This window comes from Sorex araneus, chromosome X, assembly GCF_027595985.1.
Source record: "Sorex araneus isolate mSorAra2 chromosome X, mSorAra2.pri, whole genome shotgun sequence".
NCBI classification, from domain to species: domain Eukaryota; kingdom Metazoa; phylum Chordata; class Mammalia; order Eulipotyphla; family Soricidae; genus Sorex; species Sorex araneus.
This window is the reverse complement of record NC_073313.1, coordinates 373,225,172-373,251,651: the sequence shown is the minus strand read 5'-3', so window position 1 is coordinate 373,251,651 and position 26,480 is coordinate 373,225,172. Positions and strand designations below refer to the sequence as shown.

Genomic DNA, 26,480 nt, shown 5'->3' with positions numbered 1-26,480 from the left:
AGCGGCTTACACTCCGCACGCACGGCGGCCGAGTCGATGGGCACGAAGGGCCTCCGCGCCGCGCGCCGCAGCCCCAGGGAGCTCCCGCACACGCGCCGCGCCAGCTTGGTGAAGTCGGTGGTGTGCAGGAAGAAGGCGGGCCGCGTCTTCACCGCAGACATGGGGCTGCCCGCGTTCCGCACCGGCACCCCCTGTGTGGCCTGGCGAGAGAGGTGGCCTCGGGCACGGGGGTCCTGCGGAACAAGGCAGGGCAGTGAGACCCACACGGGGACAGGGACACGGAGCCACCTCGCCCGCGGGGACAGGGACATGGAGCCACCTCGCCCGCGGGGACAGGGACACGGAGCCACCTCGCCCGCGGGGACAGGGACACGGAGCCACCTCGCCCGCGGGGACAGGGACACGGAGCCACCTCGCCCCCGGGGACAGGGACACGGAGCCACCTCGCCCGCGGGGACAGGGACACGGAGCCACCTCGCCCCCGGGGACAGGGACACGGAGCCACCTCGCCCGCGGGGACAGGGACACGGAGCCACCTCGCCCGCGGGGACAGGGACACGGTGCCACCTCGCCCGCGGGGACAGGGACACGGTGCCACCTCGCCCGCGGGGACAGGGACAAGGTGCCACCTCGCCCGCGGGGACAGGGACACGGAGCCACCTCGCCCCCGGGGACAGGGACACGGTGCCACCTCGCCCGCGGGGACAGGGACACGGAGCCACCTCGCCCCCGGGGACAGGGACACGGAGCCACCTCGCCCGCGGGGACAGGGACACGGAGCCACCTCGCCCGCGGGGACAGGGACACGGAGCCACCTCGCCCGCGGGGACAGGAAGAAGGGTATGAGGTGTCACTCCCTCCACGGGGAGGCAGGGACACACAAGTGGGAGTCCCCTCCCTGCTGGGGCTCCTGTACTCTGCCTCTCAGTCTATCCGGACACGTCCCACCAGCCCACGGTCAGGGCAGACCCAACACGGCCCCAGGCTCCAGACACCCCATGTGTCCCTCTGGCTCTGTGGGTCCATCCGGCTTTAGGGGCAGCATGTGGCTGGCCAGAGCGAGGCCCTGAGTGGGACCGGCCCCAGGGCACAGACTCGCTGCCCCGCCACCCCGCCTGGGGCCCTGGGGGCCGGCTGGCGCCATCGTGACCCAGTACCACCCTGACGCCATCACCTACAACCCAACTGAAAACCAACACAGGCCTTGGCGGAAGGGCACTCGGGTGCCTGCGTACCTCGGCGGGGCTGGAGGAGAGCTTGTCCTCGTCACTGCGCGTGGGCATCTTCAGGCCCCCGTACTTCTTCCAGTAGAGCCAGCAGGCGGCGCACAGGCGGCACTGCATGCTGGGCGGGCCCCACGAGTACCACTGCGGGGACTGCGTGGCTGCAGGGCAGGGCGCACGCTGCTCTGTCCGCTCCGACCCCAGCCCACGCACGGTCCCCGCTGCAGCCGACACTGCCCGTGCGGCCACCACCCCACCCGGGGCGCCCCGCCCCCACGGCCCAAACACAGGGAGGACGCACCGAAGCAGCTCTCACACGCCCGGCCGGGCAGCGGGCTCTGGGGCTGGCCCGCGGGGCCCGAGGCTCCGTTGAGGGCGCTGGTTTTGCTGCTGCTGCTGGGGATCTGGTTCGGGTTCGGTTTGCTGCTTTCAACGAGACAGACAGTGATGCAACGGGGGGTGGGGGGCGCGGGGAGAAGCCCCCGACTCGGCCCACCAGGGGCACGAGGGAGGCAGCAGAGAGCAGACGGGTCCCGGGGGATGCCCCGCCTCCAGTCCCAGCAACAGCCAGAACAGGCCCCCAGTGCTGCTGGGCGCAGGGGTCACCGTCTGCTGGCTGTGCCCGGGCTGCGGGTGGGCACAGCTTCCACGCCCTCAGCCTGAGCACCCCAGTAGCTCCCACCTCCTGTGGGCTGGCCCCAGTGACCTCAGCTGGACCTCAGCAGTGGCACAGTACTGGACAGTCCCTCGGCCCCTCGAGCCCCCCTGACCCCACCCGGCCCCTCCAGCCCCTCTGACCCCACCCGGCCCCTCCAGCCCCTCTGACCCACCCGGCCCCTCCAGGCCCCTGGTCCCCAGAGCAGTGGCTGTCCTCTCCATCCCGCTCTTCCCGGCACCCAGCCTCAGCACTGGGGCCTGAGGGCACACGGGGTTCCCAGCGGCTCCCACACTCATGACCGGGGCACCCCTGGGCCCCGTCCCTCCTGTCCTGCCAGCTTGGCCTGAGGCGTGGGCCGTGACCCCTCTCAGGCCCGCGGCTGAAGGTGCCTGCTCCGGCTCCTTCTGCTCCCATCCTGGGGGACCGAGCGTGGCCCCCGTGCAAGGGCGGGCACAGACCTGCTCCCCGGCCGGCCTGGCCTCAGCCTCTGTCCGGCTGTGACTGGCCTGAGAGGTCTCGGCCACCCGGGACTCCGGCCCGGCTCCGGCGCGGCCCCGCAAGCCCTCCCAGCCTTCACGGCTCCGCCCGGCCCGGCCCCTCACGCGGGGCTCCCTGGCGGGCACAGCGACATCTCCGGGCAGTGCCCTTGCAGCCAGCCCAGACGCCCGGTGGCCTGCAGGTCGCAGCCCCACCTTTCCGGAACATGCCATCTCATCCCCACCCCCGTGGGGTCCCAGGCTCCCGGGCTGAGCGCCGAGGCTGCGGCGTGACTTACTAGGTCGGGATGTACACCTGCTTCAGCTTGCTCTCGGCTTCGGCCGCCTTCAGGCGCTTCTGAGGTGAGAGACAGGGAGACGGTCACAGACAAGGCCCAGGAGAGGACAGCGCTGGGCCGAGGGACAGCACAGGGCAGGGGGCCCCACACAGACTCCCTCAGCCACGAGGGGAACGAGGCGCTGCCGCCGAGGGCTGGCCACGGGAGCTCAGTGTCGCTGCAGCCAGGAGGCGGGGCGCCCCGGCCGGTGAGCCAGGCAGAGCCGGGGCCGTCCAGCTCCCTCGGCTTCTGGGAGAGAACGCGGTGTTGGTCTGGGGACAGACACCCAGGCACGGGGCTAGTGAGCACTGACTGCGAGAGCGTGTCAGTCACGGACAGTGGGGACACTGACACCAGCAAGGAGCCTTGGGGAGGGAGGGGAGGGACGGGAGGGCAGGAGTCCTGGCCCCCAACCTTAGGCCTGACCTCAGGGGACTGTTGCAGGCCCCCGACCTCAGGCTGACTGTCCAACCTCCTACCTCAGGTCTGAGTGTGCTGACCCCTGACTTCAGGTCTGATTGTCCGGACCCGATTTTGCCCTGACTGTCCTGCCCTCTGACCTCAGGAATGACTGGGGCAGTCCTGTGACCTTTGTGACCTGTGGGTCACTGTGAGTCATCATCGTGCCCCGCTGTGGGACACCGGCCCTTTTCACAAGCCAGGAACGCTCACCACTTGCGACCTCGTTCTGCACAGACCCTGGTATATGTGTGGGCGTGTGTGTGTGTGTGTGCGCGTGCATCTGTTTGCTTATGTGCATGAGTATGTTTGCACATGTGTGCATGAGTGTGTGCATCATGTGTGCATGAGTGTGCATGTGTCTGTGTATGCGTGAGTGCGTGTGTGCATGTGTGCGTGCATCTGTTTGCTTATGTGCATGAGTGTGTGCACATGTGCATCATGTGTATGCGTGAGTACGTGTGTGTGTGTGTGTGTGTGTGTGCATCCGTGTGTGGACAGGACACACCTGTCAGGCCCAGGCTGACTGGAGCCCTGTCTCCTTCCTGGAAGGCTGCCCGGGGGGGTGGGTGAAGAGACAGGACCCTGAGGAAATCCCAGCCAGGCAGCCGGGGGCCGTTGGGTCGCTCTGACTGGAGGTGCGGGAAGCAGGGCCTGCGTGCAGAGCACACGCCAGCCTGACCCACTGCCCGCGCGTGAGGCTGCCGGCCCGGGTCTACTGTCAGGTCTCACCGGCGCCGGGCCCCTCCCTGCTCCCCCTCGGCAGGATCAGACTCTTGGGCGACCAGGGGGCTCAGAGGGCTTCGGCTCGTGCCCTGTGCAGAGCCGGAAGGGAAGAGGGGAGCTCCCAAGAGGGCCTGGGGCCTGGGGCCTCTCCAGGAAATTCTTGGGCAGAGGGGCCAGCTCCGGAGCCGCCCGGGCCCTGCCCGTGCCTGGGGCTGTAGCCGGCTTCACCCTGCACGGCCCTGCAGCCCTGGGGGGTCTCGGCACGGGAACTGCTGTCCCGCAGGCCCGCGGCACCCGGAGCCCGGCCCACCTGCTGCACGTATCTGTCCGTGGTCTTCCACATGTAGTAGTACTCGATGATGCTCGTCAGCGACTTCCAGGGCAGCTGGGAGAGAGCAGAGGAGCCAACAACGCGTCTACCGAGTCCGTCCAGAAGGTGCAGGCCGAGCCCAACCGACACCCCGGCCCGGCCCCGCATGCCGGGACACCTCGCCCGGCCTGGCCTCGCACACGGGACACCCCCAGCCCGGCCCACACAAGCACCCCAGCCCCACCCCATATACTGTGGACACCTGCCCCAGCCTGGCCCCACGGCATGGACACCTGCCCCAGCTCAACCTACATGCTGTGGACACCTCCCCCAGCCCGGCCCGCAGGCTGTGGGGCCTATCCCCACCGCACCCCTGCACCAGGGGCGCCTGTCCCCACCACACAGGCCCCATCTGTGTGGGCACATGGTCAGCAGCACGGCCTGGCATGACCCCGCCCACGCCCAGCGCGTCCAGAGCCATACACACGCCCGGGGGCCCTGGCCAGAGTCCTGGCAGGAAGAATCCGGGTCCCAGCGCCTTCGTCCTCCCCACAGGCCACAGCTCTGCACCATTCTGGCCTGCACGGGGTAGGCCCACCCGGGAGCCGGCACCCCAACCCCACAGCGTGCCCTGCCCCATGGGTGGAGCCTCACAGCCTCTCCCTCCCGTGGGGCCCAGGCACGGGGGCACCCAGAGAAGCGCGTGGCGGAAGCTCGTGGGTGAAAAGCAAGTAAGCCCAAGAGCCACGTACGAGACACGGTCTCACGAGAGAGCTGGGGGAGAGGCAGAGCCAGTGAAACAAGGACCGGAACACCAACGCGGGCCCAGAAAACCACCCACCACCTAGGGGAGGACAGAGAGTCAGGAAGAAAGGGCCGCAGTGGGCGCAAGGACACGCGGGAGAGGCCAGGAGAGAGGCGCAGCCCGCCAAGCGCCCACCCCTTTCCAGAGACAAGGAGAACCAGTGGGCAGAGCCGGGCGGGGCGGAGGGAGGGAGGAGACCCCCACAGCCTCGGAGCGCCGGGACTTACAGCTGAGTTTGCCCTGGGCGCTGCCCGGGTGCGAGGATGAGCCCAGACCACACAGAGATGGGGCTGCTGCCGCCGGCACGTGGGGCCTGTCCCCGAGACAGTGCGACAGACGCCCACGTTTCCGACGGCAGGACCAGGACACGTTCCTGGGGATGGGCCAGGACAAACCGGGGAAAGGCGACAGGCTGTGGCGCCCGTGGAGCCTCAGGCAACGGTAGACGCTCGCCGTCACCTCCCCGGGCCCCAACCGTGTGGCACCCAGGCACTGCCGTCCCGGGCTCCGTCCACTCACAAAGTCCTGGCGAATGTCGTTGAAGTCCTTGCCGTACTTCTCCAGGGCCTCCTCGAACAGGCTGGCCTCCGAGGCTGACCACTCCTCCATCTCGTCTCGGCACAGCACGGGGCCGCCCAGGGGCACCAGGACGCTGATGGCGCTGCTGAGGTCGCAGCCGTGCCGGTACAGAGTGTCCATGGCGTGGAACTGCGGGGACACGCAGGCAGAGCTGGCGGGAGGCGGCAGAGGCCCGCCGGGCCCACCACGGCGTCCTCCCTTAAGTACCACACCGAGAAGCCACAACAGGCAACTCCCTCCACGCTCCACGCAGCGTCTGGAGCTGCTAGAAATCACGGCGGGCAGAGCGACAGGACAGCGGGCAGAGCGACAGGACAGCGGCCAGAGCGACAGGACAGCGGCCAGAGCGCCGCCTTGCACCTGCCGGCCAGCCTGACACCGGCATCCCTCATGGTCCCCCGAGCACCACTGGAGCCAGCCCTGAGCGCAGGTGGGGTGGTCCAAAAGCAGAAGGAAGAGAGGGAGGGACGGAGGGAGGGAGGGAGCGAGCGAGCAAAAGGCAAAAGCAAATGCAAACATGGATGTGGACCTTCTGCAGGTGTGTGTTTGTGAATGGGGCCAGCGACTGGCCACAAAGACTTTCTAGCCACAAGGTCAGGCCGGGAAGCGGAGGCCCGCACACTGGGACAGTGGCTTCTGGAGGCCCTGGGAGGGCTCCTGGCCCGGGGATGGGCAGGATAGTGGCGGCCTCCGGGTCCAGGTAGACTCTTGGGCCAGCTACACCCTCACTGCGGCCACAGGGCAGCTAGAGGGACCAAGCGACCATGAGAAGTACTTTGCCTCAGCTTCCCGCCACAGGAGACTGGGGTCCTGCACCCTGCCGGGGGGTCTCTCTCCAGACTGGGGTCCTGCACCCTGCCGGGGGTCTCTCTCCAGACTGGGGTCCTGCACCCTGCCTGGGGTCTCTCTCCAGACTGGGGTCCTGCACCCTGCCGGGGGTCTCTCTCCAGACTGGGGTCCTGCACCCTGCCTGGGGTCTCTCTCCAGACTGGGGTCCTGCACCCTGCCTGGGGTCTCTCTCCAGACTGGGGCCCTGCACCCTGCCGGGGGTCTCTCTCCAGACTGGGGTCCTGCACCCTGCCTGGGGTCTCTCTCCAGACTGGGGTCCTGCACCCTGCCTGGGGTCTCTCTCCAGACTGGGGTCCTGCACCCTGCCGGGTGGTCTCTCTCCAGACTGGGGTCCTGCACCCTGCCGGGGGTCTCTCTCCAGACTGGGGTCCTGCACCCTGCCTGGGGTCTCTCTCCAGACTGGGGTCCTGCACCCTGCCTGGGGGTCTCTCTCCAGACTGGGGTCCTGCACCCTGCCTGGGGGTCTCTCTCCAGACTGGGGTCCTGCACCCTGCCTGGGGGTCTCTCTCCAGACTGGGGTCCTGCACTCGGCCTGGGGGTCTCTCTCCAGACTGGGGTCCTGCACCCTGCCTGGGGTCTCTCTCCAGACTGGGGTCCTGCACCCTGCCTGGGGGTCTCTCTCCAGACTGGGGTCCTGCACCCTGCCTGGGGGTCTCTCTCCAGACTGGGGTCCTGCACCCTGCCTGGGGGTCTCTCTCCAGACTGGAGCCCTGCACCCTGCCGGGGGGTCTCTCTCCAGACTGGAGCCCTGCACCCTGCCTGGGGGTCTCTCTCCAGACTAGGGTCCTGCACCCTGCCTGGGGGTCTCTCTCCAGACTAGGGTCCTGCACCCTGCCTGGGGGTCTCTCTCCAGACTGGAGCCCTGCACCCTGCCTGGGGGTCTCTCTCCAGACTGGGGCCCTGCACCCTGCCGGGGGGTCTCTCTCCAGACTGGGGTCCTGCACCCTGCCTGGGGTCTCTCTCCAGACTGGGGTCCTGCACCCTGCCGGGGGGTCTCTCTCCAGACTGGGGTCCTGCACCCTGCCTGGGGTCTCTCTCCAGACTGGGGTCCTGCACCCTGCCTGGGGGTCTCTCTCCAGACTGGGGTCCTGCACCCTGCCTGGGGGTCTCTCTCCAGACTGGGGTCCTGCACCCTGCCTGGGGTCTCTCTCCAGACTGGGGTCCTGCACCCTGCCTGGGTCTCTCTCCAGACTGGGGCCCTGCACCCTGCCGGGGGGTCTCTCTCCAGACTGGGGTCCTGCACCCTGCCTGGGGTCTCTCTCCAGACTGGAGCCCTGCACCCTGCCTGGGGGTCTCTCTCCAGACTGGGGTCCTGCACCCTGCCTGGGGGGTCTCTCTCCAGACTGGGGTCCTGCACCCTGCCTGGGGTCTCTCTCCAGACTGGAGCCCTGCACCCTGCCTGGGGGTCTCTCTCCAGACTGGGGTCCTACACCCTGCCTGGGGGTCTCTCTCCAGACTGGGGTCCTGCACCCTGCCTGGGGGGTCTCTCTCCAGACTGGGGTCCTGCACCCTGCCTGGGGTCTCTCTCCAGACTGGAGCCCTGCACCCTGCCTGGGGGTCTCTCTCCAGACTGGGGTCCTGCACCCTGCCTGGGGGTCTCTCTCCAGACTGGGGTCCTGCACCCTGCCTGGGGGTCTCTCTCCAGACTGGGGTCCTACACCCTGCCTGGGGGTCTCTCTCCAGACTGGGGTCCTACACCCTGCCTGGGGGTCTCTCTCCAGACTGGGGTCCTACACCCTGCCGGGGGGTCTCTCTCCAGACTGGAGCCCTGCACCCTGCCGGGGGGTCTCTCTCCAGACTGGGGCCCTGCACCCTGCCGGGGGGTCTCTCTCCAGACTGGGGTCCTGCACCCTGCCGGGGGGGTCTCTCTCCAGACTGGGGTCCTGCACCCTGCCGGGGGGGTCTCTCTCCAGACTGGGGCCCTGCACCCTGCCGGGGGGTCTCTCTCCAGACTGGGGTCCTGCACCCTGCCGGGGGGGTCTCTCTCCAGACTGGGGTCCTGCACCCTGCCTGGGGGGTCTCTCTCCAGACTGGGGTCCTGCACCCTGCCGGGGGGGTCTCTCTCCAGACCGGGGTCCTGCACCCTGCCGGGGGGTCTCTCTCCAGACTGGGGTCCTGCACCCTGCCGGGGGTCTCTCTCCAGACTGGGGTCCTGCACCCTGCCTGGGGGTCTCTCTCCAGACTGGGGTCCTGCACCCTGCCTGGGGTCTCTCTCCAGACTGGGGTCCTGCACCCTGCCTGGGGGTCTCTCTCCAGACTGGGGTCCTGCACCCTGCCTGGGGGTCTCTCTCCAGACTGGGGTCCTGCACCCTGCCTGGGGTCTCTCTCCAGACTGGGGTCCTGCACCCTGCCGGGTGGTCTCTCTCCAGACTGGGGTCCTGCACTCGGCCTGGGGGTCTCTCTCCAGACTGGGGTCCTGCACCCTGCCGGGGGGTCTCTCTCCAGACTGGGGTCCTGCACCCTGCCGGGGGGTCTCTCTCTAGACTGGGGTCCTGCACCCTGCCTGGGGGTCTCTCTCCAGACTGGGGTCCTGCACCCTGCCTGGGGGGTCTCTCTCCAGACTGGGGTCCTGCACCCTGCCTGGGGGTCTTTCTCCAGACTTGGGTCCTGCACCCTGCCTGGGGTCTCTCTCCAGACTGGGGTCCTGCACCCTGCCTGGGGGTCTCTCTCCAGACTGGGGTCCTGCACCCTGCCTGGGGTCTCTCTCCAGACTGGGGTCCTGCACCCTGCCTGGGGTCTCTCTCCAGACTGGGGTCCTGCACCCTGCCTGGGGTCTCTCTCCAGACTGGAGCCCTGCACCCTGCCTGGGGGTCTCTCTCCAGACTGGGGTCCTGCACCCTGCCTGGGGGTCTCTCTCCAGACTGGAGCCCTGCACCCTGCCTGGGGGTCTCTCTCCAGACTGGAGCCCTGCACCCTGCCTGGGGGTCTCTCTCCAGGGGCTCAGAGCATGCATCGTCCGGAGCAGAGCAGGGAGTGACCCCAGAGCACCAGGGGGCGTGGCCGGTAGCAAAGGCACGGTGGGGCTGTGCCACAGCCACCGGCTGGCCCTGCCGGGGGCCGTGCCCGGACACAGCGGTGACCCAGCTCCCGGACCGGCACTGCCGCTGGGCTGCGCAGCCTCCGAGCGGCACGGGGACGACTCACTCCTGAGGAGGCGCAGGAGGGAGGAGGCGGGGGCGGAAGCCGGCTCCAGCCGCGAGGGGCCCTCGGGGGCCGGGTGAACAGCTGGCTGATTACCAGCTCTTACCCACCCCCGGTGCCCGGCCCAGACGAGACCCAGCGGTGCTCAAGATTCATAATTCCATGGAGCACCTGAGGCCGAGCGCCCTGGATGCAGTCATTCTGATAATTAACAGGTGCTCTGAAGACGAGAGTTGGGGAAGGAAATGAGTTTTCCTCAGCCGGCACCACCCCCACCGTGCAACGCCCTAACGGATGAGGCAAACGCTTCTCCTACAGGCGCTGGGAGGGATGCGGGGGAGGGGCGCCGGGCCTGTGCCCCGGCTCAGGGCAGCCTCCACGCGTGGACACGGCTGGAGCAGCAGGGCTGAGGCCCGAGCACCCTGGGGCAAGCTGGCGAGACCCGGGACAGAGGACTGGGAGGCCCCGTCCAGGCGGCGGCCAGGGGTCGCAGGAGAGACTGTGCCCCACAGTAGCGGGCACTCACACGAACCTCCTTCCTGGAGCAAAACCGTAAGGCCAACTAGGGAATAGTCAGAACCGAACGCAATGAAGACCTACGCGGCAAGCTCCGAGACCCAGCCACGGAGATGAAGACGGAGGAGCGTTAGCCCTTAAGTATCGTCAGGAGAAAAGGGCCGAGGGTTAGTCCCGAGACAGCAGCACGGGAACGGCAGAACGAACGGCAGACGGGAGAGAAGAGCGAAGAGCAAATGACAGAGAACGGCCACACAAGGAAGGGAAGCAGCCTGGCCACCCCTCCTCGGCCAGGAAGCCCCGCACTGCTGAGAGCGGCCCCGAGCACCGAGCAGGGAGTAGCCACGAGCACAGCAGGCTGTGGGGCAAAAGGAACGGGAGCTCTGGCCAAACCCTCCGGGACGGAAAGCCCTGGGCAGGCGGGACGCAGCTCTGCTGGCTACTGCGGGCTGGGGAGGCCCGGCCAGGCCTAGCACGGGGGACGGTCCAGCCACGGTCCAGCCTGCAGGCCCACCAGGGCCCCCTTGGCCCTGAGCACGCTGGCAAGAGGAGGGGCCGGGCGGCACTGAAGGACATTTCCGGGGACCAGCGGAGCAGAGCCTTCTGTCCCCAGCCCTCAGCAATGACAGGACCCCCAGCTGTCCAGGGAAGGACGAGACTCTGAGGCACGTTAGTGTTATCCCAAAGGCCAAGAAAAGATGTTTTAGAAATCATGACCCCAAGGCTTCGCTCTCTTACAGGGGTCAAGTCAAAACTCCTCCCCATTGGCCTCAAACGAAGATGTGACAGTTTCCCCGAAGCCCAAATCCAGTCACAAATCTCAACTTTTGTTGTTGTTTGGGGCCACACCCAGCAGTGCTCTGTGCTCAGGAATCACTCCTGGGGGTGCTTGGGGGACCATATGGGTGCTGGGATCGAACCCGGCCAGCTGTGAGCAAGGCCAGCACCCGTCCTGCTGTGCTCTCCAGTTCCCACAGCCACTTCCTGATGTTTCATACAGTGAAAAATTAAAAACTACAACATTAAAATGCAGACACGTTGGCTGGAACAGTAGTAGGACAGCGGGCAGGGCGCGTGACTTACACACGGCCAAGCTGGGTTCAACCCCGGCACCCCGTCTGGTCCCCTGGGCGCCCCAGGAGTGATCCCTGAGTGCAGAGCAGGAGTCAGCCCTGAGCACCGCTGGGTGTGACCCAAAACAAACAGAAAACACAGGCACAGAGCTTGGCTGCACGTACAGACGCTCGGAAAACCCTGACTCAACCTTACATGTAAAGACAGGTAGAGTGGTGACACGCAGACCAACACACCTCCTCCTGGGACGACCCGTGGCCCTGCCACGCGGGCACAGGGCAGAGGTACCATGGAGGGAAGGGCTCCCGTGAGGCGCCTCTGGAAGAGGCCGGGAGGCAGGCTCGGGGTCCGGCTCCCGGTCCTCCACCCCATGGCATGTCCACGCGGCAAGCGCTCACTCAGAGGACAGGCGGGTCCGGCCGGCAAGGGCCTGCAGCGACGACTGAGGGGCACAGTGGCCGCAGCCACGTCTGCTGTGGTGGGCAGGGCCCCTGCATCTGTCCACAGAGGCACTGACCAGCTCTGTCCCCTGCATCTGTCCCTCTCTCCATGAAGGCACTGACCGGCTCTGTCCCCTCTGTCTGTCCCTCTCTCCCCGGAGGCACTGACCGGCTCTATCCCGTGTCCCTCTCTCCCCCGAGGCACGGACTGTGGTCCCGTCTCTGAGGGACAGACCAGCTCCATCCCCTTGCTGCAGCGACCCAGCCAGATGTCACTGGCAGCACGTGAGGACAGGAGCAGGAGGCCGGAGGCCACGCAGGCTGGGACGCGTCAGGTGCTGGAGGGACACGGTCACTCCTGGGGCGCAGTGAGGCGCGTGGCCGCAGGGCTGCACCGGCTGCTCTGAGCGTGTGGTGCTGCAGGCCTGTCCAGCCTGGCTCAGGCCAGCAGGCCACCGAGGGCAGACGGGGGCGGAGGGGGACGGCCCAGCCCAGCCCGGGTCCTGCTTGGTCCCAGCAGCACAGCCGTATGGAGTCGCCCAGCCTCAAGCCAGCGCCTGCTGACCTGGTCACTCGCGAGCTGAGACCCTCCTCCCAGCACGGCAGGAGAGACGGAGGCGCCGTGGTTGTGGGGGCCTGAGGACACGGAGCCCAGAGATGGCCACCCAGTGGCCCCGACTGCAGCCTGAGGCTGGCCTCACCCCTGCCCCCCTGCTCCGTAACAGGCCCTCAGCTCTCAGCCCGGGCACAGTGCCCACGGGGCTGGGGTGCGGCTGCACGAGCAGTCAGTGCCCTGACGGGCTGCACCAGCCGTGGTGCCAGGGCTGTGGGCACAGGGAGAAAGGCTGTCGGGGCCTGTGGCCGTGTCCTGTCCCGGGCACAACCCCAGGCCAAATCCAGGAACTTCAATTCAGTGGAATGTTCTCAGCACTGGAGTCTAAATGGCACAGAGTCTGCAGAGAGACAGAGACACACGGACACAGACGCACACACACACACACACACACACACACAGTCAGAGACACAGACACACAGGCACACAGACACACAGGCAGACACACAAACACAGACACACAGGCACAGACACACAGACACACAGGCACACAGACACACAGACACACAGACACACAGGCAGACAGGCAGACAGACACACAGGCAGACAGACACACAAACACAGACACACAGGCACAGACACACAGACACATAGACACACAGGCAGACACACAGACACAGACACACAGGCAGACAGACACATAGACACACAGGCAGACACACAGGCAGACACACAGACACAGACACACAGGCAGACAGACACACAGACACAGACACACAGCCAGACACACAGATAGACAGGCACACACAGACCCACAGACAGGCACACAGACATACAGACACACAGGCACAGACACACAGACACACAGGCAGAGACACAGACACACAGACACAGGGACACAGACACACACGCACACAGACACAGACACACAGACACACAGACCCACAGACAGGCACACAGACACACAGACACGGACACACAGGCACACAGACACACAGACACACAGGCAGACAGATAGACAGGCACACACAGACCCACAGACAGGCACACAGACATACAGACAGGCACACGGACACACAAGACAGCAGACAGAGACACAGACACACACACACAGGCAGAGACACAGACAGACACAGGCAGGGCAGAGGGTCCGTGGGAGCCGAAAGGGGCGAGGGGGGGTCTACCCAGAATCAAGGCAGGCGTTTGCTTGTCGTGGGGATCGGGGTGGGACCTGGCTCCCTCAGGTTACACGTGAGGCGTGGACACAAACAAGGCTGCACTTATCTTAGTTTCACATTGGGGACCCCGCCCAGTGGCGCGCAGGGGCTACTCCTGGCTCTGTGCTCAGAAGCGGCTCCTGGCAGTGTCTGGACACACACGGTCCCGGGGCGCTCAGCCCCCCGAGCTACCTCTCTGGCCGCATAAATAAAATTCTGAACTGTAAGACAGTAACGCAAGGTCAGAGGACAAACCTAAACTGCGAAGGACTCCCCAGCAGCGACAGACAGGAATGTCGGAACAGGCCCCCGGGACGACGGAGCCGAGTGGCAGGGATGGTTCCGGGAGTGAAACCCCCCCAGGCCCGCTTGGCAGGGGCCACCCTGCCCCAGGCACCGCCTCGAGCGCCCACACACGGTGCCCAGAGGAGCAAGTGCTGGAATGTGCTCGGTGTGGAGGTCACCAGCACCCAGAGCTCCAGGGACAGAGCAGGTGTGAGGCCCTCTCAGAACATTCCGGATGCCACGAAGGCGCGAGCCGGGGCAGGCAAGGCCGAACAGGGAACCTGCTTCTCCAGTGGAGGCCGTGGGGACAATGCCGGCCTGGAGGGCTGAGTCCCCGCCCACCCCATAGCCAGCCTCTCCCGCCTCAGCAGGGGCTCCGAGTCGGTCTCTCCCTGTTGTTATGGTTCCTAGTGTGCAAAAGTGCCTGGAAAAATTCCCCAAGTGAAGATCGATCCAGGTTCTTCTCCGGGCACAGGGGAACGAAACTGCTGGGAGGAAGCAGTCACCCCTCACAGCTGGGTTCAAGACATGCACGCGCTGGCTTCAGAGCTGGCAGAGAATCCTTCTGAGCAGAAGAAGAGGCGTGGAGAGAAGGTTCCAGAAACCGGCGAGGGGAAACCTATCACCAGTGTCCTACAAGCCTGCGCCCCAGAACCAGAACACGCCCCCCAAGCTCTCGGCTGGGAGTGGCGAGAGCTTGAACGCCCTACGCTTTCAGATAAGCCAAGACGGTTCTCAGCGCACCACGCGTGGCCCTGGGCTGCTCCCACACTCCCCAGCACCGGGCGGAACATGCGTGCTCATGGCAAAGCATAGCACACGGGACAGGGAGGGGCGCGGGGCTTGGGCCGGGTCCTTCCTGTGGAAGCAGATGACACGAGTGCCCTAAGCCCTGCTCCCCCGTTGGAGGTTGGCAGGCACCAACCCTGAGCTCCAGCCAGCAGAGGCCGGGGTGGGGTCACTCAGAGCACGGAGGGCACGGACAGAGACACTAGGACCAGCAGGAATGTCCTCACAGGGAGCGGAGGGTCAGGGTGCAGCACCGGATTCCCAGATGCCCACGACCACCCGTGACCAGCTCACACAGACACAACACCAGGCCAGCCCTGTCAGACCCGCCACCCCTGTGAGACCCACACAGACACAGGACAGGCCACCCCTGTCAGACCCACACAGACACAAGGACAGGCCACCCCTGTCAGACTCACAGACACAAGGACAGGCCACCCCTGTGAGACCCAGACAGACACAGGACAGGCCACCCCTGTGAGACCCAGACAGACACAGGACAGGCCACCCCTGTCAGACCCACACAGACACAAGGACAGGCCACCCCTGTCAGACCCACACAGACACAAGGACAGGCCACCCCTGTCAGACTCACAGACACAAGGACAGGCCACCCCTGTCAGACCCACACAGACACAAGGACAGGCCACCCCTGTCAGACTCACAGACACAGGACAGGCCACCCCTGTCACTCTCACAGACACAAGGACAGGCCACCCCTGTCAGACTCACAGACACAGGACAGGCCACCCCTGTCAGACTCACAGACACAAGGACAGGCCACCCCTGTCAGACTCACAGACACAAGGACAGGCCACCCCTGTGAGACCCACACAGACACAAGGACAGGCCACCCCTGTCAGACTCACAGACACAAGGACAGGCCACACTGAGAGACCCACACAGACACAAGGACAGGCCACCCCTGTTAGACTCACAGACACAGGACAAGCTACCCCTGTCAGACTCACAGACACAGGACAGGCCACCCCTGTCAGACTCACAGACACAAGGACAGGCCACCCCTGTCAGACTCACAGACACAAGGACAGGCCACCCCTGTCAGACTCACAGATACAGGACAGGCCACCCCTGTCAGACTCACAGACACAAGGACAGGCCACCCCTGTCAGACCCACACAGACACAGGACAGGCCACCCCTGTCAGACTCACAGACACAAGGACAGGCCACCCCTGTCAGACTCACAGACACAGGACAGGCCACCCCTGTCAGACTCACAGACACAAGGACAGGCCACCCCTGAGAGACCCACACAGACACAAGGACAGGCCACCCCTCTCAGACCCACACAAGGACAGGCCACCCCTGTCAGACTCACAGACACAAGGACATGCCACCCCTGTCAGACCCACACAGACACAAGGACAGGCCACCCCTGTCAGACCCACACAAGGACAGGCCACCCCTGTCAGACTCACAGACACAAGGACAGGCCACCCCTTTCAGACCCACACAGACACAAGGACAGGCCACCCCTGTCAGACCCAGGACAGGCCACCCCTGAGAGACCCACACAGACACGGGCTGGCGGTGCCAGCGTCAGGCCGCAGTGGGTAGGGTGCGAGGCTCCGGGCCAGCGGTCTCACCAGCGTGATGTCCCTCGACGCGGCGGCGGCGCTCATGTGCAGGCTGGGCTGGCGCACAGAACTGCTGCAGTCCAGGGCACGGGCGAAGGTGCCCACGGCTCTGCGGGAGGAGGGGACAGGCCTGTCAGGGCAGCGGGGGGCCCTGGGAACATCCAGCTCCTCAGCGACTCGCCACACCCCAGGCCCCGTCTCCACGAGCGTGCTGGGCTTGACAGTGCCTCTGTCTACACCAACAAGTGGCACCTCCCTGAGACCCCGCCTGCCCCGCACTCACCGGGCCACCACGAGGAACTGGTCGATCTGCCGGTCAGTGAGTGGACTGTTGGGGTCCCACACTTTCACCTCCAGCTTGGACTGCTCCCTCTCGTCCGACTCTCCTGGGGACACAGGACACGCCTGTCAGAGCAGCACCCGAGGCCGCGTGCCGACAGTCGCTTGGGGGACGGGCCCTGGGGTGAGGAATATGCGGAAACACGCGGAGTGGCCCGGCCCTCTGGGGACTGTCCAGGCACTGTCCACCTAGGGCCATGCGGGACAGCAGCAACAGGCAGCGCGCGCCACAGGGAAGGACGGGTGGGCGCAGCTGACCAGAGGGGTCAGGCCTAGGGACAGCCCGCACCCGTGGACTCGGGCCAGACAGCGTGTCCCACCGCGGACCCAGACGTAGCCGGGCTCCGTGTGCGTGTAGGGCGAGGGCACGGAGGGGGGACTGGAAGGCAGGGCAGGACGTCCCCAGGCTGCCCCTTGTTGCTCCCCCTGGGAAGGGCCATAGGGAGTGGGCAGAAGGCCCCGGAGACCAGGAGGGACCCCGCCCCACCCCCACCACTCGCGGGGAAGGGACAGGAGGGGAGGGGCTGTGCCCCACCAGGGCGCTGAGGGTTCGGCTTCCCCTCCCCCCGCGCTGCCGCAGTGGGGGCCTGGGGCTCCCTCACCCCTGCCTGTGGGGGCCTGGAGCTCCCTCACCCCCGCCTGTGGGGCTCACCAGGGCTCCCTCACCCCCCCCTGTGGGGACCCGGGGCTCCCTCACCCCTGCCTGTGGGGCTCACCGGGGCTCCCTCTCCCCCGCCTGTGGAGTCTGTCAGGGCTCACTCAGGAGTCTCAGTACTCCCACCTCCGGCTGCAGTGCTCCCGACTCACACACAGCTGTCCAGTGACTGTCCAGTGACGGGCCATGCCCGGGACCACACAGCTGTGGGAGCTGGGCCGGGACTCACACCTCACGCTCAGACAGCGGCTGTCCCCTGAGCCTTCCCTGGGGCCATATCTGACGGCGCTCAGGAGCGGCCAGACGGCACTCGGGGAAGGAACCGTGTCTGCTGCGTGCTGGGCAGGCGCCTCGCACCCCCTCCGCCCCGAGGTTCTGAGGGGTCCGAGTGTGACTTACGACACAGCGGGCGAAGGCCCTGCACAGGCCACGGGCCTCTGGCCCAAGAACAATTCGGACCCCCCGGTCCCCAGGGAACGGCCTGCAGGAGACCAGGCCCGGCGACTGCCCGGCAGGGCCCGGTGACATGGCCGCCCACCCACCTTCTGACAGCATCTCCGGGATGTCGGCCTGGTAGCGGGGCCCCACGCGCACCTCCCCCTTGTCCGCCAGCAGGGTCTTCACCGACGGGTCGTACACCAGCGAGTAGAAGAAGGCGTCCTGGGGGAGAGGGCGGCTGAGGCCGGCGCCCGGCGGGGCTGACGCCTGCATCGGGGCGGTGGGGCCCGCGAGTGGGACGTTCACTCCCGCCACTGCAGAGCCCAGCCCACCGCGGCGCAGCCGCCGGGTTCTGGGCCAACTCCCGGCTCTGTGCTCGGGGCTGACTCCCGGCTGTGCTCAGGGCTAAATGGCTCTGTGCTCAGGGTCACTCCTGGCTCTGTGCTCGGGGCTGACTCCCAGCTCTGTGCTTAGGGTCACTCCCGGCTCTGTGTTCAGGGCTGAATGGCTCTGTGCTCAGGGTCACTCCTGGCTCTGTGCTCGGGGCTGACTCCCGGCTCTGTGCTCAGGGGCTGACTCCCGGCTCTGTGCTCGGGGCTCACTCCTGACTCAGTGCTCAGGGCTCATTCCTGTCTCTGTGCTCAGGGTCACTCCTGGCTCCATGCTCAGGGCTCACTCCCGACCCAGTGCTCGGGGCTGACTCCTGGCTCTGTGCTCGGGACTCACTCCCGGCCTGGTGCTCGGGACTCACTCCCGGCTCGGTGCTCAGGGTCACTCCGGCTCGGTGCTCGGGGCTCACGTGTGGTGCTGGGGGGGACCCGCGGCCACAGGCCACAGCCCGGCCCGTCCTGGAGGCCGCGTCCCCGCCTGGCCCGGCCCGACCGTCCTGCGGAGGCGGGCGGTACCTCTCTGTCCAGGTAGGCGAGCACCGACTCCGTCTCGTTGAGGAGCGCCACGCTGCACTTCCCCCTGCGAGGAGAGCGGCACGTGAGCCGGGAGCGCGCCCGAGGGGCGGGGCGACGGGGCAGGGCGTGCCAGGGGCGTGGCATAGGGTGCGTGGCCAGGGAGAGGCTAAGGAACATGGTACGGGCATGGCGGCCAGGGGGCGGGGCGACGGGGCAGGGCGTGGCAGGGACGTGCAGCCAGGGGCGGGGCCACAGGGCGGGAAGTTCCAGGGGCGTGGCAGAGAGGGCGTGACCAGGGGGCGGGGTGTGGCAGGGGCGGGGCTAACGGGGTGGGGCGTGCCCGGGGGCGGGGCATCCAGAAGCTGGTCGACTGGAGGGTCAGGCTGGTCACAGGGCGAATGACAGGAGCGGCGGGGCGACCAGGGAGAAGGGCGGCCAGGAGGGGCAGGGCGTGGGCAAGGCGTTCTGGGAAGGACAGGGCGTTCGGGAGGGGCGGGAGTGGGCAGGGCATCTGGGAGGGCATCAGGGAAGGGCGGGCATTCTGGGGGCGGGGCGTTTAGGGGTGCATGGGCGGGCGTTCTGGGAGGGGAGTGGGCGGGGCGTTGGTGGGGCGTTCCGGAGGGGGCGTGGCCGGGGCGTTCCGGAGGGGGCGTGGCCGTCCAGGACAGGTGGCACCTGAACGGCTTCCTGGCCTCCTGCAGGCCACATGGTCCCTGAAGGCTGTTGGGTCAAGAAGCCAAAGGAGGAGGCAGGAGCTGGTGCAACAAAGGGCATCCATCACCGCCCTGGGCCAGGCTGGGCTCGCCTACCTGGGCGCCACACTCCCATGCCCACCTGGAACCACGGCAGGCAGACTTTCCCCTCCTCGAGGAGTGGCCCCAGACCTGTCTGCTGGGCCCATCTGGGCGGCACGCGCGCTGGAGACACCCTCTGGGCCAGCCCCATCCCCTGCGTCTTGCTCCTCCATCCCTGGGTGCGGGCAAGGGCCCGGGCTGGTCTCTGGGCACCTTGGTTTCATCACCTGCGGGCCCAGAGCCCACACATGCACCAAGGAGCAAAGGCAGCCAAGGAGAAATCCAGGAGGCTCTATCTGGACAGCTACAGACCCTGAACCAAGCCCACCCACCCTCTGAAAGGATGACACAGGATCAGCACCCAGAACAGGAGCCACCGGGAGGCACGGTGCAGGCACACCATCAGCACCCAGGGGGCACCAGGAGGCACCCCACAGTCACATCACTGAGGTCCCAGCCTGCAGCGCCGAGCTCTGGGGCCCAGGGCCTCAGGCCTGGTGACTGAGCGAGTCGGGCCTCAGCCTCCATGTGCCCAGGCAGCGGGGCAGCCCCAGCCCCACAGGGCAGAGAACTGGGGACCAGCAGAGGCCAGCTGAGGGCCTGGGCAGAGACACAGAGCGCCCACCTACAGGTGCAAGCTAGGCTTAGGGCCGAGCGCAGCCAACACGCCAACTGAGACCCCGGAGCTCTGCTACGGGAGTGCCCGCAACCCCACAAACTGGGACCTGCGAGCACCACCGGGCCCACCACAAACTCTGGGGTCTGTGAGCACCCCACCCAAGGGTGCCCCAGGGAGCCCCGCCACCAGCTGTGAAAACCCACTACAACAACCGTAACAGAAAGCCGGGGGCAGGGAAGGATTTTTCAACAAAATGGTTTTCATTTATGGAGTCAGGAAGACAGCACCAGGGGCTCTGCATGGGCGCCAGATGTCTCCCTGGCACCACAAGGGCACCTGGGCACAGAGCGAGGAGTCTCTGCATCACGGACCTCGCGTCCCACATCACAGCACCTGGGGGCCTGCATCGACACACTTGGGGTCTTTTTTTTTTTTTGCTTTTTGGGTCACACCTGGCGATGCACAGGGGTTACTCCTGGCTCTGCACTCAGGAATCACCCCTGGCGGTGCTCAGGGGACCATATGGGATGCTGGGAATCGAACCCGGGTCGGCCGCGCGCAAGGTAAACGCCCTCCCCGCTGTGCTATTGCTCCAGCCCCCCGACTTGGGGTCTTGAGTCACGGTGGCAGCAGCTGCAGTGACTCAGGGTCCAGCAGTGCCATGTGGGCAGCTCGGTCTGGCTCACATCTGGGCAGCTGTCCTGTGCTGGCCACTGTGCTGGCCCCCCAACACGCGCAAGCCTCCCGGGGACTGACCTCAGCACAGGGCTGCAAGCAGCGGCCGTCCCACCTAGCTGCCTGTGCCCGCCGCCCAGAGCCCGGCTGAAGGGCACCTGCCAGGCTTCTTCCGGTCCCAGCTGCATGGCCAGGCGCTGACCCCAGCCCGGAGGGCTCAGGAGCACCCCTGGCTGCAGGCCGGGCAGAGCTGACCCCAGGAGAAGTGGGGTTCAGCCCAGCCCTGCACCCACAGGCAAAAACCATAAAGGCCCTAATGTGCTTCTCCTGTTTCTAACTGCCCCCCTGGTCAGCTCCGGGGTGACCAGTCAAGCCCCAGAGGATCCCCCCTCCTTCCCTAGTGCTTGGCCTCCCCGCTCTGGGGAAGAGGGGCTGGCTGCCCTCGGCCCTGACACCGTCTGTCGGCAGAGCCGGAGCCCATCGACAGGCCTCAAGTGTGTGTTCTGGACATTCTCAAAGCCGCCAGTCCGGTTCCTCAGAGCCCTTGGCCCTGGTGAGAGTCCAGGTGGCCACTGGCTTCTCGGGCTGCCGGGGCCTACAGGGAGATGCGGGCCCCTCTGGGTCTCAACTCTGCAGTGCCGGCCACTGCTTTCACCGCTGTGCTGAGTTAAAGCCCCCATCTGCGTGGCAGGCAGTCCTGCTCTGACTCCCCTTTCTGGCAAAGGACAGACACACTTGCAGCACCACCCCGCTGTGTCCTCACGATTCCTGGAAGCAATGCAGCGGTGGCCCCAGGCGACCGCGGGGGCGGGACCCTGGGTCTGCCGGGATTTCTCGCCCCAGAGATCAGAGCCCGTCTCTAAGATGCCAACTCTGTGCTGGGCTCTCTGGGGGACACCTGGGGGGTACGTGTGTCTGCTCTGAAACAGTGTGGAGTGGGTCACTGAAGGAGCGTGTGCGTGTGCGTGGGTGCAGAGCGTGCTGTGTGCATGCATCTATTGGTGGGAGCACGCAGGTGTGTGAGGTGCGGGCATGTGAACGTATGCGTGTGTGTTTGCGTGTGCATGTGTGCAAGAGCATGCTGTGTGCATATATGTGCTGGGTGCATGCATATGGGTGTGTGCATGTGTGCACGAGCGTGCTTTGTGCATACATGTGCTGGTGCACACACGAGTGTATGCATGTGTGTGTAAGGAGCATATGAGAGCGGGGCAAGTCTGTGAGCCCATCTGAGCCCGAGAGGCAGGTTCAGATCTGACACCAGCTGTTTCTGGGACACACGGTTCACAGGACAGTCTCCACGAGGCAGTGCTCCCTGGCCCCACCACCGCTGACGTGCCCACCCTGGGAGGGGGCGGCCCCGCTGACACCAAGGTGCCACCAAGGAAGGGCTCGAGCTTCTGCCCAGCCGGGCACACAGCAGGGGGCGGCCCAGAGCCTGGGTGGTGCAGATCCCTACGGGCGGGGCTTTGGGACCCCACAGAGACCATCACCGCCCACCGTGCAGAGTGAGGGGGCCACGCAGACCCTCGCCCCTACCTGATGTGTGTGGCAGGCAGAGACTCATACTGGCGCGACAAGAAGAGCTCCCGGTGTCTCAGCTGATGCTTCTGTTTCTCTGTCAGGTCGGCCTCGACCACCGTCTCCGACTCCTCCTCCATCTCCTCTGCACAGACAGGCGTGAAGGGCGGTCAGTGCAGGCTGCGTGCAGGCGTGCACGGCACCCCCTCTGAGCCCAGCTGGGACCACGCGTGCGCCGGCCGTGTGGCTCCAGGCACGTGACAAGCAAAGCCCCTGTGGGATGCTATGGGACCCTCTGAGAGCCCCATGTGGGATCCCCATGAAACCCAGTGGGGGCCTGTGGCACCCCCACGGGAGCCCCGTATTGACCCTGTGACCCTATGTGAGCCCTGTGTGGGACCTGTGGAAGGCCCTGTGGGAGCCCCGTGAGATCCTTACAGACCCCTGTGGGAGCCTCTAGGAGCCTGTGGCAGCCTCTGTGGGCCTCTTGGGAGCCTGTGAGAGCCTGTGAGAGCCTGTGAAGGACTGTGGGAGCCTGTGAGAGCCTGTGGGAGCCCCTGTGGGAACCTGTGGGAGCCTGTGAGAGCCTGTGAGAGCCTGTGAAGGACTGTGGGAGCCTGTGAGAGCCTGTGGGAGCCCCTGTGGGAGCCTGTGGGAGCCCCTGTGGTAGCTTGTGGGAGCCTGTGAGAGCCTGTGGGAGGCTGTGGGAGCCCCTGTGGGAGCCTGTGGGAGCCTGTGGGAGTCTGTGGGAGCCTGTGGGACCCTGTGGGAGCCTGTGGGCACCTGTAGGGGTCCCTGTGGGATCCTGTGGGACCCATGGGGCCCCAGAGCCCAGCAGGAGCAGCAGCTTCTAGAAGGTTCTCCATGGCACCTCAAGCTCACTTGGTCTGACAAAGGCGCATTTCTAGGGAGGGGCCATAGCCAGGACAAAGGTCCCCTTCGAAAGAGGGGCCACATCCTGGTGTCCCGGCAGGCAGCCCCGTCTTCCCAAAGCCCCTGCCCAGCAGAAACCTCCCTCGGGGAAAACCAACGACACATTTGCACCGTGGGAACAAAGAGAAGTTTCCACGCGAGATGCCCCTCATATGCCCATCAGAAAGAAGTGTGTGCCCTGCTCTACTCAGTGTGGCCCGAATATCTCCAGCTCGCACAGAGGGAACGTCTGAATGGTCTGATTACCCCCTGCACAAATAAACATCCACAACTGCTTTCTAAACATCAAGATGTACAATAAATAAAATTGATTTAAAAAACAAAGTGGAGGCTGGAGCAAGAGCACAGCGGGGAGGGCGTCTGCCTTGCACACAGCCAACGCAGGTCCAATCCCTGGCATCCATACAGTCCCCCGAGCACCACCAGGAGTAACCCCTGAGCATCGCCAAAAGTGACCCAAAAAACCGCTTGGGGGCACTGGAACTGGGCAGTTCCAGCCCGCCCCTGACCCCGGAACTCACGCCTTTAACGCCCCCCCCGCCGGCGCCCTCTTGCCACACTCAGCAGTGAAGAATCCGGGCCGGGGGCACCGCAAGCCGGAGAGTGCTCCCGACCCCAGGCCGGGCCGACAACACCGGGTGCCCCAGACGGAGAAGGGGCAGAGCCCTGGAATCCCGGCAACACTGAGCTTCTGCTAACGTGGCTCCGGTATGTGGGGACCGGGACTGTTTCTCCTTTCCTGATACACAAAGAAACACTCAGGAACGGGCCCCCCCGCCCCTGAGCGACCGTGACCCCAGAGCACACAGACTGCCGGCAGATGTACTCCTGGACAGTGCTCCAAGCTACAGCCCTGTGCCGCCCGGGAGGGGGAGGGTTTGTCCCTCGGCCTTTTCCCCTTTGCGGCAGCATGGCGACCGCCACCTTTCAAGGCCAACTGGACAGACAGGTAGGAGCTGGCAGTGATGGGGCACGCGGGGAATCTCGAGATGGGGGGGCAGAACCAGCCCCGCCCCCGGCCCACGAGCCCGAGCAGCCACCCACAAACGGCTCCTCCTCTCCTAACAGCCACGATCCCAGAGGCACAAAACCAATCTCGGAACGCAGTGGCCGCTGGCAGAAATGCCTCTGGACTTAGTTACTAAAATGCCAGAACTCCAAAACCGCGCGTCCGCTGTCGTGGCCGTGCGACATCTTACGCTCTTCACTATCAGCAACAGAAAACAAATGATCTAATGATGCCTTTTCGCAGCTCTGATTGTTGGGGGAAAATTCCAAATAATAATAGTGAGTTTCCTGTCGGAAACTGAATGTAATCAAAATAAAGAGAGTAAAGTGAAAATCATCTGCCACACAGGCAGGGTGGGGGGTGGGATGGGGGTATACGGGGGTTCACGGTGGTGGAACAAGTGCCCTGGTGAAGGGATGGGTGCTTGATCACTGTACGACTGAGACTTAAACCTGAGAGCTTTGTAACTGTTCTCACGGTGATTCAATTAAAAAAAAAGTGACCCAAAAAGCAAAAGAGAGAGAGAGAGAGAGAGAGAGAGAGAGAGAGAGAGAGAGAGAGAGAGAGAGAGAGAGAGAGAGAGAGAGAGAAACGCCCCCTCCCCATACACATCTGCTGCGTTGTCCCATCTCTGGAGACGGGGGTGCAGGGTGACTCCCTTCACACCCACACAAAGGGGAAAAAGTTTCAGCCCCAGAAAGTTTTAGAAGGTGGAAAACAGAAGTTTATTTAAAAAAACACACACCCCCCAAACCAAAATATCTCCAACCAAACATGCGTCATGGGGCTGGAGAGAGAGCACAGGGCGGGAGGCGCTTGCCTTGCACGTGGCTGCCCTGATCCCGGCAGCCACACAGTCCCCTCAGCTCACTCGGGGACGCTCCTTAGCACAGAACCGGGAGTAGCCCTGAGCACTGCCAGGAGTGGCCAAAACAACAACAACAAGACGCAATTGTAGGGAGAGAAGGGAGTGAGAACTCCCGATCTTACAGAGAGCTAGCAGTCTCTGAGGGGACCCACTGAGGGGACCCACGGACGGAGTTCACTGAGGCAGCTCCACTGAGACTCCATTGAGGGGAAACTCAAGAAGAAGGGCCTTCTGAGGAGAGCCACTGAGGGGGGTCCGCTGGGTCCACTGAGGGGAGCTACTGAGGGGGGTCCACTGAGTCCACTGAGGGGAGCCACTGAGGGGGGTCCACTGAGTCCACTGAGGGGAGCCACTGAGGGGGGTCCACTGAGTCCACTGAGGGGAGCCACTGAGGGGGGTCCACTGAGTCCACTGAGGGGAGCCACTGAGGGGGCCCACTGGGTCCACTGAGTCCACTGAGGGGAGCCACTGAGGGGGGTCCACTGAGTCCACTGAGGGGAGCCACTGAGGGGGCCCACTGGGTCCACTGAGTCCACTGAGGGGAGCCACTGAGGGGGGTCCACTGGGTCCACTGAGGGAGCCTCTGAGGGGGGTCCACTGGGTCCACTGAGGGGAGCCACTGAGGGGGGTCCACTGGGTCCACTGAGGGGAGCCACTGAGGGGAGTCCACTGGGTCCACTGAGGGTGCCACTGAGGGGGGCCCACTGGGTCCACTGAGGGGAGCCACTGAGGGGGGTCCACTGGGTCCACTGAGGGAGCTACTGAGGGGGGCCCACTGGTCCACTGAGGGGAGCCACTGAGGGGGGTCCACTGGGTCCACTGAGGGGAGCCACTGAGGGGGACCCACTGGGTCCACTGAGGAGAGCCTCTGAGGGGGGTCCACTGAGGGGAGCCTCTGAGGGAGGGTCCACTGGGTCCACTGAGGGGGGCCACTGAGGGTAGCCACTGAGGGGGGTCCACTGAGTCCGCTGAGGGGAAGCCCACCGAGGCACAGGCGCTCCTGGAGAAAGGGGGTCTACACAGCAGTGACGGGGACACTGAGCAACAGTGTCTGTGGCTCGGCCGCGCCATGCCTGGGTCTGGCGGGCTGATTCGGGTGCCCACGCTGCACAGCGCTTCCCCGTCACAGGAGGCGATGCACGGCTGACTCCTCGCCTCCGTGAAACTCAGAGAAGCACGTGCACAAGAGCCGGGTCCGGCCCAGCAGAACTCAGGAGTGAAGACCTGGAGAGGCAGGTAGGAGTTTCCAGAGACCAGACGCTGACAGGGACGGCAGCAGCAACCTCGGGCCACTTCCAGCTCTGCCCTCGGCCCATGCGGGACCCCTGTGTGGGGCCCCACCCTCCAGGGTAGCCCAGGCTGGGGGGTGTCTCCTCACCTGGCCCCCGGGACCCTCATGCACAGCCCAGGGTGTTCCCAGACTCGGAGATTCACACACGCAACGAGACTCAAGACCCAACCTGGCCCAACTCCAGGGTCCACACCCCACCCTCGGCCCCCACCACACCCCAGTCCCCACGCCACTGGCCGAGGGCCCCCAGCACAGAGCTGAAAGCAGACTAGAGGCACTGCGGGTGTGGCCCAACAAACAGACCCCAAAGACATATACTTATAGATATGATTAGAAAGCAGCTTCTCAATGCAGAGGCAAGAGCTACTTACCCAGGTACAAATTAGCCCAGAAGG

General features: G+C 65.6%; 1 protein-coding gene across 3 annotated transcripts in view; it reads right to left on the bottom strand.

Annotated features, from left to right (window-relative positions):
- The window catches only part of MTA3 (metastasis associated 1 family member 3), a 46,255-nt gene that overhangs the window by 5,511 nt on the left and 14,264 nt on the right, over nucleotides 1–26,480 (bottom strand). For 2 of the 3 annotated variants that reach the window (XM_055122777.1, XM_055122778.1), the window contains exons 4-14: nucleotides 22,003–22,129; nucleotides 18,376–18,439; nucleotides 17,575–17,692; nucleotides 16,322–16,424; nucleotides 16,048–16,147; nucleotides 5,515–5,703; nucleotides 4,191–4,265; nucleotides 2,657–2,715; nucleotides 1,525–1,649; nucleotides 1,236–1,384; nucleotides 11–233 (exon numbers count right to left, since the gene is read on the bottom strand). In XM_055122777.1, the coding sequence (XP_054978752.1) occupies nucleotides 11–233; nucleotides 1,236–1,384; nucleotides 1,525–1,649; nucleotides 2,657–2,715; nucleotides 4,191–4,265; nucleotides 5,515–5,703; nucleotides 16,048–16,147; nucleotides 16,322–16,424; nucleotides 17,575–17,692; nucleotides 18,376–18,439; nucleotides 22,003–22,129 (1,332 nt within the window). The remainder of the gene's footprint in view (nucleotides 1–10; nucleotides 234–1,235; nucleotides 1,385–1,524; nucleotides 1,650–2,656; nucleotides 2,716–4,190; nucleotides 4,266–5,514; nucleotides 5,704–16,047; nucleotides 16,148–16,321; nucleotides 16,425–17,574; nucleotides 17,693–18,375; nucleotides 18,440–22,002; nucleotides 22,130–26,480) is intronic. The other variant, XM_012934385.2, reaches the window with a different exon arrangement.